Source organism: Mytilus galloprovincialis, chromosome 4, assembly GCF_965363235.1.
Source record: "Mytilus galloprovincialis chromosome 4, xbMytGall1.hap1.1, whole genome shotgun sequence".
NCBI classification, from domain to species: Eukaryota; Metazoa; Mollusca; class Bivalvia; order Mytilida; family Mytilidae; genus Mytilus; species Mytilus galloprovincialis.
In genome coordinates, this window is record NC_134841.1 from 40,612,276 (window position 1) to 40,629,005 (window position 16,730).

Here is a 16,730-nt window from a genome sequence, read left to right on the forward strand (position 1 = left end):
TTCACTTTGATAGTTTTTGGTAGAATGTGCATTTGATCTATATTTGAGGAACACACAAAACTTAATTTAGCTTTCTCCTCTTTTTTTCTCTCCGAATGATTCGAAAGTGTCTCTCGGGACTCACCGATGATCGCACAGGTAAAGCTGACACGACTGACTAAAAAAATATGTTTCTGTTTTAATCAGTTCACTCTGCTTTTTCATGATTTCATTTTGGTTATTGTAAATCATGTACGTTCCTAGCAATCATATTTAAGGTTGTCAAAATGAAATGATAAGCAAAAGCACCTAAATAAGTCAAAGTGTTATGATCTTATGTCCATCCACTTGCTATCATCATATTTTTGTTTTTGGTAAAGGCTTGTAAGATTTGTGTCTACAGTTACATTGAGTGAGAGATCAAATTCAAAGCATGCTTTCGTGTCTATCTGGCCCTAAGTCTATCCGTCCCATGTGGATCCGTCCAAGTCTATCCAGCCCCAAGTCTATCCGTCCCATGTGGATCTGTCCAAGTCTATCCGGCAACATATTTAACTTAAGTGGATGACTAGTCCAAATAATTATTAATAGATATGCCTTTTTTTTATGCTTTTTTGATAAAAAAAATTTGGACGCCTTCCTTAATAGGAAGTCGTAACAGCAAAATCATCAAAAATAGCCTTTCTAGATAGTCAGAACCTCAGCAGAAATATCATCTCTACCTACTGCTTTAGGATCCTTTAGCTATGGAACTGTAGCTCTTATGTCCTTGTGTTATTTTTTTTACTTTTTTCGGACCATAGACCCCAAATTGTCAATAGATAATATAATATAATGTCATTGTGGTAGCCTGCATTGAATCCATAAACGACGACGAACGTTGTCCAGCTTCAATTATAGTGATTTCTTTCAAAATTCCACGTCTCAAATCAATCAATTCCCAATTATCAGAACCGTTTTCACGAGCTAAGTGTTGTCGTATTTCTGACGGAAGCTTGTTCAGTATTATCGGAATAAGTAATGCACCATACGATTCTCTGGAGCAGCCTAACGATTCAAGACCTCTTATATATGCCTCTAAGTTGTCGTAATAAACACGTAGACTGAGTAGGTTGTTTTGTGGTGCTCTAAGTTCTAGCAAAGCTTGCATATAAGCATTTGTAATCTTATGCGATTGTCCGAAACGCTCCTTTAAAAGTTTAATAGCTTCCATGTAATTTGAGTTTGTGAGCGGTAACCCGTCAATAGTTCTTGCAGCATCATTAACAAGCTGGGATTTTAAATAACTAAATTTCTGTACGTCTGTGAGTGTTACATTGTAATGGACGGAAGATTCAAAAGAGTCCCAAAATGTTTGCCAAGTCAGAATTTCTCCGTTAAACATGGGTAGTGTAAGTTTCGGCAAATGGTGATTTTGGTTGCTAGGTTGCTGAACGGGATACATTTGTGTTGTGTACGGAACAGAACTGTGTTGATTAATGTTTTCAAAAGTGTACGTGAGAAGGTAATGCGTGATCATGCGGTGGGATATCATTATCAGTACATAATTTGTTTGCGAATGTTTTCCGTAAATGTCGTATTTTGGTGTTCAAAAAGAATTTGTACTCATCTGCATTTAGAATTTCTTCCTCGATGTCCTCCTCCTTTAAAGAATTCATAATATCTTCGTCCAATGCACTAATAATTTTCTGTTTTTGAATTAATGTTTCTAAAAGTTCTGCACTTTCTTCATTGTCCAAGTTTGAATCATCTTCCGTTTTCCGTAAGTCTCTTTACTGCACTTTTGTGACCAGCTCTGACTGCTTTTAGCTTGCTATCCATCTTATCCTGGTCACGGCACCATAAATGTGTGGAATAAACTAAATAAGTCGTATATGTACTTTGCGTTGTGTTTACTTTGCGTATAATATTTACAATGGCGAAGCCCAAACAAGGTGTAAGAAACGTCACAAACATGTGAACGTAAATACGGGAAACGTAACGTTATAACTTCGAACTATTCTCAACAATATCTTTTATCAAGCTATAATATAGATTTCATAATTTTTTAGCTGATAATTAATTGTGTTTTTCAGCATGTCAAGGTAAATAATCTCAAATTAAATAAAAATAATTAAGCATATTAGTCTTCTTTTTGTGGTTTAAAGTTTCTTTAAACAATATAAAGCCTGAACAAATATAATATACAGATATACACAATACCAAATTTTCACATTTTTTTTGTCAAAATGGTCACAAAGCCACAAATTTGCAATTTCTTATATGAAAAATGCACCAACAAAAAAGATTTACCCATACCACTTTGGTTTTGTACATTTCATAAGCAGAATATTATATAATATAATAGTCAAATACGAACTTATAACCCCATCAAAGTATCATACATTACATAAATTTTAAGAAAATCAACCAAAAACAGACTAAAAAAGACTCATTTTTGCTGAGTTATCTCCCCTTACAATGTTAAAAGGCTGATTTTTAGTTTTCCTCAAGTTACATTTTATGGGACTTTTTTTCTTTGTATATTTAGGGCTTAATGCTATAGATTAGAACTAAAAAATTTTCAGTTGCAATTAGTTTGAGGTTAAAACTTAGTTTGACTGGACTTTTATTGTGCTGATGAGGCGTAAGCAGTCACAAATCATTCAATCAATTTTTTTAAGAAACAATATGTGAAAGTCTTAAAAAAATTATGACAATGTTTATTTACCTTCTAATTAAGCATTTAAATCACTAAAAATTGTAAAAAAAAGTTTGGTTGAATCATAGGTGTACAGATACATGTAGCTCAAATCTTGCAAATCTTTGAGAAAAAAGTTTATTGTCACTAGAAATATACTTTTGCCACTTAGTCAAATAAAGCATTTTCATCCTTTTTTCATGAAGGCTTCGTTACTCTATTCTATCATTTTCTGACTTTTACAAGTCCAAAATTATAAACACATTTTATATTTATCATTATACATATTTTGACTTTTGTAAGTTGGAAACAACAAAAAACCTTATTTATGTCACATGTATTTCTAAAAGGTCTATTGAAACAAATTTGATTGTAATTTAATTTTGCATATTCAAAAGACAACTCTATAAATTGTGATTGGAGCCACAGTAATGGGAATTGAAAATATTTATATTTTGAAAACTCCCAAACGATGCTGATGAAAAAAAAAATGACTTCTGAGAATAATCTCAAATTCCTCAAGGTCCAGAATGTAATTTTTGTCGAGCCTGCAACTTTTGTTGCAGAAAGCTCGACATAGGGATAGTGATCCGGCGGCGGCGGCGGCGGCGGCGGTGTTAGCTTACTTCTTAAAAGCTTTATTTTTTAGAAGGTGGAAGACCTGGATTCTTCATACTTTGTATATAGATGCCTCATGTTACGAAGTTTCCGTCAGTCACATGTCCAATGTCCTTGACCTCATTTTCATGGTTCAGTGACCACTTGAAAAAAAAGTTCAGATTTTTTGTAATGTTGAATTCTCTCTTATTATAAGTAATAGGATAACTATATTGATATGTGCGTACCTTGAAAGGTCCTCATGTCTGTCAGACAGTTTTCACTTGACCTCAACCTCATTTCATGGATCAGTGAACAAGGTTAAGTTTTGGTGGTCAAGTCCATATCTCAGATACTACAAGCAATAGGGCTAGTATATTCGGTGTATGGAAGGACTGTAAGGTGTACATGTCCAACTGGCAGGTGTCATCTGACCTTGACCTCATTTTCATGGTTCAGTGGTTATAGTTAAATTTTTGTGTTTTGGTCTGTTTTTCTCATACTATATGCAATAGGTCTACTATATTTGTTGTATGGAATGATTGTAAGGTTTACCTATCTAGCGGGCAGATGTCATGTGACCTTGACCTCATTTTCATGGTTCAGTGGTCAAAGTTAAGTTTTTGAGTTTTGGTCTTTTTATCTAATACTATATGCCATAGGTCATCGATATTTGGTGTATGGAAATATTTTATGATCTTTATGTCAGTCGCACAGGTTTTATTTGACCGTGACTTCATTTTCACGGTTCATTGCACAGTTTTAAGTTTTTGTGTTTTGGTCTATTTTCTTAAACTATACGTAATAGGTCAACTATATATGTTGTATAGAAGCATTGTTAGCTGTACATGTCTGCCTGGCATGGTTCATCTGACCTTGACCTCATTTTCAAGGTTCATTGGTCTTTGTTTAGTTATCTTGGTTAATGTTAAGTTTATGTGACAGTTGTATTAAAGCTTATCTTTATACTTAGGACTATCAACATAATATCAATGATTAGTATAGAAGGCGAGACATTTCAGCGTGTTAACTCTTGTTTATATTTGTAATTTTTTTCTATAAATTCAGTTTTAGAACACTAAACAGTGATGACAGTGGTTAATAAGTCACAGAAACTTGCTGTAGAAATTGGAGTACGACTGTTCTTATTTGTTTTTTTCTAGTAAGTACTAGCATTTAAATAATACAGAAATTAAGCTAAATAATATGATCAACTCTTCATTGGTTCATTCCTTTAGAACTAATTTTCTTAGTAAGCCAGCAGCATGTTATTGTTTTAGGTAATATATTTATGTTATGATCTTTTTTTTAAACAGTTTGTGGCTACCTGTAACTGATGTTTTTTATATGGGAAATTAAGAGTGCAGAGATCAAAATCACTTACTACAGATATTTGTTGCTAAACTAAACGCTAGCTGGTGACTTTGATATACTGTTACTTATGTTAAAAAACATAGCATAGTTTTAGCTCAATTAACTTTTAAAGTGAGTTACTACACTAGTCTGTACTGAAGGATTGTAAAAGAAAATATATGAAATATATACACATGATACTCAAAGACAATTAATATTAGTAAATTAAATTCATTTTTCTACGAATAGCAACAAATGTTAATATTAGAACTTTAAAAGGAACAAGCATTTGCTTGATCGCAGACACTCATTTATAAGATATTTACCAAAAATATAATTTTGAGGTATATTCTTTTTAGCATCAGTGATGATGCCACTCCATACTTTCGAAAGATCCAACCAGAGGAATTCTGGCTTTACAGATTTCCAAGAACACCAAGTTTTTACCCAGGATATCTTCTTTGGGTTTGTATAAAGTGTATTTCTGTTTAGCCTTTAGGCCAAATAAAATAGTATGTGTGGTTCCAGTTACATCTGAAAAAAGTTAGGGTAGGTAGGTGGGGATTTTTTTTTTATCTTATGTTTTTTTTTTTACATTGAGTCTATAGGAGCAACATTCTGACTTTAACAGTGTTTAATGAAAAATGATTATGAAATCTTTAGGGTAGGCTATATTTAAGATGAAAAAGTAGGGAAGGTAGGGTAACTGGAACCACACATATATTTTTATTTGGCCTTATTGTGTCTTTATTATCTAGCTGTCAATACTTTTGCAATTCAAGATAAAAAAAAAAAAAAATTGAGAATGAAAACGGGAAATGTGTCAAAAAGACAACAACAAACCTAAAGTGCTGAAAACAGCCCTAGGCTGCCAATGGGCCTTCAACATAGTGAGAAAACTATGTAGGTAGAGGTTTGCTTCAGCCAACCCCTAAACATCAATGTTAACTTGTTCAGTGAAAATGGATGTCACACTAAACTCTGGAACATATAATGGAACTAAGATTTTAAAAAAAAATCATGTAAGAGTAGCAAAGGCTTCATGATGTTGGTTCCCCCTTTGAATTGCTTCACATGTTGTTAGCATGGGTCTTTTTAATAACTCACTAAGCATAATGGGTTTTGCTAATTGTTGAAGGCAGTACACTGACCTGAAGTTGTCTACATTTTTGTCGTTCAGTCCTTTGTAAAAACTGTCTATTTAGATATTTGACATGATTTAAGTCCGGACTTTCTGGTTATTTACTGGAGCACAGATTACATGATTGAAATAGAAAATAGTTGCCTATATGTCTCCACTTCTCAAGTAAAATTTATGTAGAAATATTATGACAGTATATAATTCTTCAACCTGACAGATAATAAAATTATAGTCATGCATGAACAACTGTTAACGAAAACCACCATATGAAGTGAAAAAAAATACTATATACATTTTATGCATACAAAATGCTTTTCTGGATAGACCTTTTTCAGGAACACTCAAAACTGAAAGTTTAAAAGTCAGGGATGTAAATATTAGAAGTTATATGGCCTTAAAGGACCGAAATAGCAAAGACAAATTTATGTATAGTCAACTTTGCCTGATGATTTTTTAATATTTTCCTATTTGATCAACAAGCAACAACTCCGCATTTATACATCATTCTTTTTACACATTGTAATGACTTTAAATGCTGTGAAGCAATATGAATGAACTGAAAACAATAAAGTAAACTATCTGAATATTACTGGTGAAAATTAATAATTGTGTGTGTTTGGAATGTCATCATAAAAATGAGCTCTAGAAGATGCAGATTCATAAAGAATCATAATTTTGAACATGGTACAGACCTTAAAATATACTTTGTAAAGTATTAAAAAAAAAGATAATCATATATTATTGAAATTATTTTTTTGTAGATTACTATTCTTGGAGTACCAACAATTGTAGCAACTGTGTATTTCATCAAACACAGAGATAAAACAGACTGGCAACAGGCTATATTAGGTTTGTTCAATTCTATAACTAAACTTTCACTGCAAGTACCTATATGGTGCAGTTAGTATCGTATTTGAATTACATCAGGCAAATGCTGTATGTAGCCTTACACACAAATCACTTATAAATATTTTTTATACATACATTATAACATATTTAATGGACTTCAAATCTGGTATAGACAAAAAGTAATGACAATTGTAGCTTTGTACCAGAGAAGAAAGTTCTCAGGGTCATCAAATGGAATATCAATTTGACAAGAATGAAAGAAAGCAGAAAATGTACAAAATTACAACTCGTTCACCACATAATCAGTCAACTCACGTTATCTTGATCATTTTTGTCAGAAAATTCAACTTTGAATTTTAAAAACAGTATATTCTCGTTAGCTAAAAATATTCTGTTACCTCAAGACTAAAACTGATGTCCTAATTGATCGATTAGCATTTTGTTATTTATGATATCTCAAAATTCATGTAATCACATTTAATTTTGTCAGACTGGTCAAAATTGGCATAACAGTATATATTGGGTAACCAGCCAATGAAATATATTCAATCAATATCAATATGAGTTTCATTTTAGGTGTTGTGTTATCTATCTACTTGACTGCTTCTGTTACAAATTGTATAAAGCTAGCTGTTGGAAGGTAAATTGAATTTAAAGGTTTTCTTTTTTTTTAAAGTTAAAGTTGCAGTTTCATGTGTTCAATTAAGGTGGTTCATCGCAATATATTTCCTCAGATACAATTAACTTTCTTTTCTTTGCCAAAATGGAGATTTTCAGTATTTTTTTGTAAATTCTATAAAAGTTGCAAGTCATTAATGTTTAATGTGCTATTTTTCAAGCTTAAAATTGTCCAAAATTGCCAAATTTTGCAGATTATACACCCTTTTGGTGAATAAAGAGAAATCTATGAGATAGAATTTTGAAATAAGATATGAGAAGATATGTTTTTACAATATGCTTGAAGAAAATAGAAAGAAAAAATGGTGTCATTGCACTTTTTTTCTTGCTTCAATTAAAACTAGAGGCTCTAAAGAGCCTGTGTCGCTCACCTTGGTCTATGTGAATATTAAAGGAAGCAGATGGATTCATGACAAAATTGTGTTTTGGTGATGGTGATGTGTTTGTACATCTTACTTTACTGAACATTCTTGCTGCTTAAAATTATCTCTATCTATAATGAACTTGGCCCATTAGTTTCAGTGGAAAATGTTAGTAAAAATTTACAAATTTTATGAAAAATGGTTAAAAATTGACTATAAAGGGCAATAACTCCTAAAGGAGTCAACTGACCATTTCAGTCATGTTGACTTATTTGTAAATCTTACTTTGCTGAACATTATTGCTGTTTACAGTTTATCTCTATCTATAATAATATTCAAGATAATAACCAAAAAGAGCAAAATTTCCTTAAAATTACTAATTCAGGGCCAGCAACCCAACAACGGGTTATCCGATTCATCTGAAAATTTCAGGGCAGATAGATCTTGAACTGATAAACAATTTTATCCCATGTCAGATTTGCTCTAAATGCTTTGGGTTTTGAGTTATAAGCCAAAAACTGCATTTTACCCCATGTTCTATTTTTAGCCATGGCGGCCATCTTGGTTTGATGGCCGGGTCACCGGACACATTTTTCAAACTACTAACCCAAAAGATGATTGTGGCTAAGTTTGGATTAATTTGGCCCAGTAGTTTCAGAGGAGAAGATTTTTGTAAAATATTACTAAGATTTACGAAAAATGGTTAAAAATTGACTATAAAGGGCAATAACTCCTAAAGGGGTCAACTGACCATTTCAGTCATGTTGACTTATTTGTAAATCTTACTTTGCTGAACATTATTGCTGTTTATAGTTTATCTCTATCTATAATAATATTCAAGATAATAACCAAAAAGAGCAAAATTTCCTTAAAATTACTAATTCAGGGCAGGCAACCCAACAACGGGTTGTCTGATTCATCTGAAAATTTCAGGGCAGATAGATCTTGAACTGATAAACAATTTTACCCATATCAGATTTGCTCTAAATGCTTTGGGTTTTGAGTTATAAGCCAAAAACTGCATTTTACCCTATGTTCTATTTTTAGCCATGGCGGCCATCATGGTTTGATGGCCAGGTCACTGGACACATTTTTCAAACTACTAACCCAAAAGATGATTGTGGCCAAGTTTGGATTAATTTGGCCCAGTAGTTTCAGAGGAGAAGATTTTTTGTAAAATATTACTAAGATTTACGAAAAATGGTTAAAAATTTACTATAAAGGGCAATAACTCCTAAAGGGGTCAACTGACCATTTCAGTCATGTTGACTTATTTGTAAATCTTACTTTGCTGAACATTATTGCTGTTTACTGTTTATCTCTATCTATAATAATATTCAAGATAATAACCAAAAACAGCAAAATTTCCTTAAAATTACTAATTCAGGGGCAGCAACCCAACAACGGGTTATCCGATTCATCTGAAAATTTCAGGGCAGATAGATCTTCACCTGTTTAACAATTCTACCCCATGTCAGATTTGCTCTAAATGCTTTGGTTTTTGAGTTATAAGCCAAAAACTGCATTTTACCCCTTTGTTCTATTTTTAGCCATGGCAGCCATCTTGGATGGTTGGACGGGTCACCAGACACATTTTTTAAACTAGATACCCCAATGATGATTGTAGCCAAGTTTGGTTTAATTTGGCCCAGTAGTTTCAGAGGAGAAGATTTTTGTAAAAGTTAACGACGACGATGGACGACGACGGACGCCGGACGCCAAGTGATGAGAAAAGCTCACTTGGCCTTTTAGGCCAGGTGAGCTAAAAATGAAATAATACCATTATTCCATTTAAAAAAAACTGTTAGAGTTATCTCCCCTTAAATGACTTCATTGAAAATTTAAAAAAAATATTTAGAATTTGTTAAAACATTTCAAATAATGCAATAAATAACTAATTTTATGTGTTTATTAACAAACAGTCATGCACATTCATTGCCAATCTGTCTAAACATTTACAGATGTAAGCAAAGATTGAATGTTATTTTGCAATCCAATAAATAATACAAATTTCCATTCTTTCAAAAAGATGTAGATTATACTTTGTTTTTACAAGTTACTTGTATTTCATATGGATTGAAAACTTTTACCACAGACAAAAAGATGTGAATATGTGTCGATATTCTTCCATTTATCCTAGTCAGACCTGCTGTCATAAATGGTTAAAGGTTACATATGCATGTCCTTAGTTTGATATTGGCAATTTTTATCCATCCTGTTTTATGTTAGTTTTATATAGATTCATATATAGTTAATAGACTTTGATTTTAATATGTACATTGTTTCAATATGACCATTATTTTCTAGTATTAGAGATTTTACCAGTTACTTAGTTGCCTGACAACATATTTAAAAGAAGTGACTATTTTTTCCTCCAATTTAGGCCCCGTCCAGACTTTTTAGAGAGATGTTTCCCAGATGGTAAAATCAGCAATGATCTAAAATGTACAGGAAATGCAGCAGACATAATTCAGGGATATAAAAGTTTTCCCAGTGGACATTCATCATGCAAGTAGAGTATATATGTTTATTACTTATCATGATGAAACTGCATGCTAGAGAATATCTATTCAAATAGTATAATTTTAATAAAACTGCTTTAATATTAAGAAAGCCTAACAACTGATATCTAATCATGATAAAACTGCATGTTAAAAAATGTCCCAAAATAATTTTATTTGGAATTAAATTCCATCTTATGAAAGTCAAACTGCTGATATGATTTAGAAAAAAAACATGTTGTTACGTCAAACAACTGATAAGATTTGGATAGAATTATATGAAAATAGACCAAACAACTGATAAACAGAAATAAAATCAAAAGATATTGTTTTGCAAATTATTTTTTTTGATTCATTGAATTCACTGGAGACTCCAATGAGCCATGTTGTAATGTTAAAAGATGTAAAATCTCTACAATGACAAGAGTTTACCATCAGATTACACAACCGGATCAACAGTTTTTGTGTGTGTGAAAGTATGATTTAGTTTTAAGAAGATGTAACATGAGTGCCAATGAGACAAATCTCCGTCCAAGTGACAATTTGTAAATAATAAGCTATTATAGGTTAAAGAACAGCCTTCAACACAGAGCAGCCTTTGCTCACATTTTTATATTAAAAAGGAAAGGCATTTCATGTGTTTATTATGCTATTGGAAAATCTTACAGCTTAGTATGTCAGTAAAATAAATAGCAGGATTCATAATCATGGCCTATAAATATGATCTCGACCTGATATGCATGTAGTATTAGCCATTTAAATTCAAGTTTCAATTAACATCTGGCTAGACATATTACCTCAGTTCAGACAGATTTACATTAAAGTCTACACTTCTTTCTTTTTTAACTTACCGGACTCGGAACCTGTAAACCATTTCATCATTTGATTTAGTATAAATCATAGTTAAGAAGCTAAACGGTACATATTTTTGAAATGATGTAAATTTTGTTATTGTACACACCTCTTTTAATTGAAGATTTAATTTTTTCAAATATCAAATTGTTTATATAAACTATGATCTTAATACTGGTATGATTTATATTTCAGTTGCATTTTCAAGTTTCGGATATGTTGCACTATACATAGCAGGAAAATGTCAGTGTTTTACATTAAAAGGCAGAGGTCATGCCTATAAACTTTGTATGGTTTTTATTCCCCTTGTATGGGCAACCTTAATTGCAGCTTCAAGAACAGCTGATTTTCATCATCATTGGCAAGGTAATTCATTGGCAAGGTAATTGAAATTACCTTAACAAAGACAGTTGAAGGGAAAATGAGAGAACAGTATACTAAGGGAACATTGAGTTATTAGTAATTCTAGTCAAAGATATTCTGGGCAGATTGATTTGCTTGGCTGTGCTGTAGTGTATTTAATACAATATCAAATATGATGCTTTTTGCTCTAATACAAATAGTGTTAAACTTCAATAATTAATCAAAAATGCTGCAAACATCCCCTGAATAATTAGGAAGATTTCTGTACAAATGTAATCCTTTAAACTCAATAGGTCATATATAATGTATATATCTCAATGTTATGAAAATCACTTGCTATTATCTTACACTACTCTGCTGCAGATTTATATGTATTCTTTATCATGTTTTTACCTCTTGAACACGTTTATGTCTGAGGAAATAAATTATTTGTCTTTTCTTTGTCCTTATATTTTGGGACAGGATTAAAGCTAACGAAAATCAGTAGAAACAGAACAAATTTAATTCAATGATTTTAAAGGAAAAACAGCAATTAAACTTGCTTTTAATAAAATATGAAATAAAAAAAAGCTTAGTTTCCAATATAACTTCTACTTGGAAGCTGTCAAATGTGTAAAAGTGTGTCAGATTGTAACAGCAGATAGGATGATTTTGTAAGAAGGTGAAAGTAAAAAATAATTTTCAAAACATGACTTGAATTGAATTCATAATTAGCTCACCTGGCCCGAAGGGCCAAGTGAGCTTTTCCCATCACTTTGCGTCCGGCGTCCGGCGTCCGGCGTCCGGCGTCCGGCGTCGTTAACTTTTACAAAAATCTTCTCCTCTGAAACTACTGGGCCAAATTGAACCAAACTTGGCCACAATCATCATTGTGTATCTTGTTTAAAAAATGTGTGGCTTGACCCGGTCAACCAACCAAGATGGCCGCCACGGCTAAAAATAGAACATAGGGGTAAAATGCAGTTTTTGGCTTATAACTCAAAAAACCAAAGCATTTAGAGGAAATCTGACATGAGGTAAATATGTTTATCAGGTCAAGATCTATCTGCCCTGAAATTTTCAGATGAATAGGTCAACCCGTTGTTGGGTTGCTGCCCCTGAATTGGTCATTTTGAGGAAATTTTGCTGTTTTTGGTTATTATCTTGAATATTATTATAGATAGAGATAAACTGTAAACAGCAATAATGTTCGGCAAAGTTAGATTTACAAATAAGTCAACTTGACCGAAATGGTCAGTTGACCCCTTTAGGAGTTATTGCCCTTTATAGTCAATTTTTAACCATTTTTCTTAAATCTAAGTAATCTTTTACAAAAATCTTCTCCTCTGAAACTACTTGGCCAAATTAATCCAAACTTGGCCACAATCATCTTTGGGGTATATAGTTTAAAAAATGTGTGGCGTGACCAGGTTAACCAACCAAGATGGCCGCCACGGCTAAAAATAGAACATAGGGGTAAAATGCAGTTATTGGCTTATAACTCAAAAACCAAAGCATTTAGAGGAAATCTGATGTGCGGTAAAAATGTTTATCAGGTCAAGATCTATCTGCCCTGAAATTTTCAGATGAATCGGTCAACCTGTTGTTGGGTTGCTGCCTCTGAATTGGTAATTTTGAGGAAATTTTTGCCGTTTTTGGTTATTATCTTGAATATTATTATAGATAGAGATAAACTGTAAACAGGAATAATGTTCAGCAAAGTTAGATTTACAAATAAGTCAACATGTCCGAAATGGTCAGTTGACCCCTTAAGGAGTTATTGCCCTTTATAGTCAATTTTTAACCATTTTTCATAAATCTAAGTAATCTTTTACAAAAATCTTCTCCTCTGAAACTAATGGGCCAAATTAATCCAAAGTTGGCCACAATCATCTTTGGGGTATATAGTTTAAAAAATGTGTGGCGTGACCCGGTCAACCAACCAAGATGGCCGCCACGGCTAAAAATAGAACATAGGGGTAAAATGCAGTTTTTGGCTTATAACTCAAAAACCAAAACATTTAGAGGAAATCTGACAGGAGTAAAAATGTTTATCAGGTCAAGATCTATCTGCCCTGAAATTTTCAGATGAATCAGTCAACCTGTTGTTGGGTTGCTGCCCCTGAATTGGTAATTTTGAGGAAATTTTGCTGTTTTTGGTTATTATCTTGAATATTATTATAGATAGAGATAAACTGTAAACAGCAATAATGTTCGGCAAAGTTAGATTTACAAATAAGTCAACTTGACCGAAATGGTCAGTTGACCCCTTTAGGAGTTATTGCCCTTTATAGTCAATTTTTAACCATTTTTCTTAAATCTAAGTAATCTTTTACAAAAATCTTCTCCTCTGAAACTACTTGGCCAAATTAATCCAAACTTGGCCACAATCATCTTTGGGGTATATAGTTTAAAAAATGTGTGGCGTGACCAGGTTAACCAACCAAGATGGCCGCCACGGCTAAAAATAGAACATAGGGGTAAAATGCAGTTATTGGCTTATAACTCAAAAACCAAAGCATTTAGAGGAAATCTGATGTGCGGTAAAAATGTTTATCAGGTCAAGATCTATCTGCCCTGAAATTTTCAGATGAATCGGTCAACCTGTTGTTGGGTTGCTGCCTCTGAATTGGTAATTTTGAGGAAATTTTTGCCGTTTTTGGTTATTTTCTTGAATATTATTATAGATAGAGATAAACCGTAAACAGGAATAATGTTCAGCAAAGTTAGATTTACAAATAAGTCAACATGTCCGAAATGGTCAATTGACCCCTTAAGGAGTTATTGCCCTTTATAGTCAATTTTTAACCATTTTTCATAAATCTAAGTAATCTTTTACAAAAATCTTCTCCTCTGAAACTAATGGGCCAAATTAATCCAAAGTTGGCCACAATCATCTTTGGGGTATATAGTTTAAAAAATGTGTGGCGTGACCCGGTCAACCAACCAAGATGGCCGCCACGGCTAAAAATAGAACATAGGGGTAAAATGCAGTTTTTGGCTTATAACTCAAAAACCAAAACATTTAGAGGAAATCTGACAGGAGTAAAAATGTTTATCAGGTCAAGATCTATCTGCCCTGAAATTTTCAGATGAATCAGTCAACCTGTTGTTGGGTTGCTGCCCCTGAATTGGTAATTTTGAGGAAATTTTGCTGTTTTTGGTTATTATCTTGAATATTATTATAGATAGAGATAAACTGTAAACAGCAATAATGTTCATCAAAGTAAGATTTACAAATAAGTCAACTTGACCGAAATGGTCAGTTGACCCCTTTAGGAGTTATTGCCCTTTATAGTCAATTTTTAACCATTTTTCGTAAATCTTAGTTATCTTTTACAAAAATCTTCTCCTCTGAAACTACTGGGCCAAATTAATTCAAACTTGGCCACAATCATCTTTTAGGTACCTTGTTTGAAAAATGTGTCCGATGACCTGGCCATCCAACCAAGATGGCCACCACGGCTAAAAATAGAACAGGGGTAAAATGTAGTTTTTTGCTTATAACTCTGAAACCCAAATCATTTAGAGGAAATCTGCCCTGAAATATTCAAATGAATTGGACAACCGGTTGTTGGGTTGCTGCCCTCCAATTGGTAATTTTTAAAGAAATTTTGCTGTTTTTGGTTATTGTCTTGAATACTATTATAGATAGCGATAAACTGTAAACAGCGATAATGTTCATCAAAGTAAGATCTACAAATAAGTCCACATGACCTAAATGGTCAATTGACCCCTTAAGGAGTTATTGCCCTTTATAGTCAATTTTTAACAATTTTCATTAATTTGGTAAATTTATGTAAATTTTTACCAAATATTTTTCTCTGTTACTAATGGGCAAAGTTCATTATAGATATAATTGTAAGAAGCAAGAATGTTCAGTAAAGTAAGAACTTCAAACACATCACCATCACCAAAATACAATTTTGTCATGAATCCATTTGTGTCCTTTGTTTAATATGCACATAGACCAAGGTGAGCGACACAGGCTCTTTAGAGCCTCTAGTTAACTGTTGTCCTCTCTCAATCTTGATTAGAACGGCAGTGCATCATGTGCCAAAACTAAGCTTTTGAATACATATATATATATATGTCAATATACAGAAAAGAAGGAATTTTGGCTGTCACTCTTCTTCAGATCCATAAACGTCATATCTCAGAAGAGGTAGTTTGAGCGAAATTTGATAAAATTGGTATAGAATTTCATACAAAGATTAAAAATTTATGTAAATATCTGCCAACATGTTTTATAATTTATAACAGCTAGCTCAAGAGTGAAAATGGCAAAAATTATCAGCTTGAAAATATTTATCTCCTGTGAAAAGTTCAGAAAATCTGACAATTGTATTGGAGTTGTTGCCCCTGAAATGTTGATTTGTATTACTCTGGTTATAGTTTTTGGCAGTTATCAATGAACCTTTAAGACTGAAGTTAAAATTGGATCATTCAAAAATGGTCAGCAACACAAAAGTTACACTTTTCCTTATGAGAGCCTCTGGTTATTGAAGATTTCAAACATTTTTTTTTAAAGCATTTATAAAAAATAGTTTAGTTATATTGAATTTCTGTAGTAAACTATTTTTTAATATCATTTCAGATGTGATAGTAGGCAGTATTTTAGGACTAGTGATATCATACTTATGTTACAGACAGTACTATCCATCAGTATACAGATCTAATTGCCATATACCTTACATTAGTGACAATACTTCACGGGACATTGAATTACAACTTATAAAGGATCACATTAACATACCATAAAAATAAAGTAAAAATATAGTGAAATCCAGATACAAGAGGAAAATATCTCTGAAAATTTGTTATTTATTTGTAAAACGGACTTAACTTTATGCTATAAGTGTTGGAATGAATAAATGTTAATTTATGAAAGTTTTTTTGGATAATACAAATTTTATTTTAAACAGCTAGCATTTGTAGTTAATACTACTGGATATATAAAATTGTTGTTTATTTTATACCGTCTTCTCATATTTGTTACTTTTGTTTTATAGAATTTTGTATTTATTGAGATCATGCTTATTAAAATTGTTTTTGCGGGCAATGGTTTTTCTCTTCTGAACACAATCAATAAAAATACTGGCTACAAGCCCTTTGAACCAATAGAATTGTGTTGTCACCGTATATATGTATAAACTTAAGGATGTTTTTGCTACTCTTGTTTTTGACTTTTTGCCTTATAATCAGAATCCTAGTTTTATCCATGTAGTGCCAATGACAATTTTCATCATTAACCTCTCAGTGGCGGATCCAGAACTTTTCATAAAAGGGGGGCTGACTGACCTAAGGGAGTCCACTTCGGTCATGCTTCAGTGATTCCCTATATAATCAGTCAAATTTTTCCACTTAGACCTGGATGCTTCATACTTTTGATATAA

The 16,730-nt window shown here is 32.4% G+C and overlaps 1 protein-coding gene across 3 annotated transcripts; it reads left to right on the top strand.

The window, feature by feature from the left end:
- The first annotated feature begins 82 nt into the window (after positions 1-82).
- On the top strand, positions 83-16,396 carry LOC143072146 (phospholipid phosphatase 5-like). Of its 3 annotated transcripts, none has more exons than XM_076246961.1 (8): positions 83-138; positions 4,325-4,418; positions 4,969-5,074; positions 6,512-6,599; positions 7,176-7,239; positions 10,023-10,147; positions 11,188-11,358; positions 15,932-16,396. In XM_076246961.1, exons 2-8 carry the CDS (start codon positions 4,345-4,347, stop codon positions 16,093-16,095), a joined length of 792 nt encoding a protein of 263 aa, XP_076103076.1. In that variant the 5' UTR covers positions 83-138; positions 4,325-4,344; the 3' UTR covers positions 16,096-16,396. The 3 variants fall into 3 exon arrangements, with proteins under 3 accessions (XP_076103076.1, XP_076103075.1, XP_076103077.1); XM_076246960.1 differs by having other exon boundaries at positions 114-231; XM_076246962.1 differs by lacking the exons at positions 11,188-11,358; positions 15,932-16,396 and having other exon boundaries at positions 114-231; positions 9,947-10,028.
- Positions 16,397-16,730: the final 334 nt, after the last annotated feature.

Bases quoted from the DNA above. Each gene is read 5' to 3' on its own strand.
- LOC143072146 (XM_076246961.1), top strand. From the start codon at position 4,345: ATGACAGTGGTTAATAAGTCACAGAAACTTGCTGTAGAAATTGGAGTA. The intron at 5,075-6,511 runs GTTTGTATAAAG...ATTTTTTTGTAG, and splicing joins ACCCAGGATATCTTCTTTGG to ATTACTATTCTTGGAGTACC. The intron at 6,600-7,175 runs GTTTGTTCAATT...GTTTCATTTTAG, and splicing joins CTGGCAACAGGCTATATTAG to GTGTTGTGTTATCTATCTAC.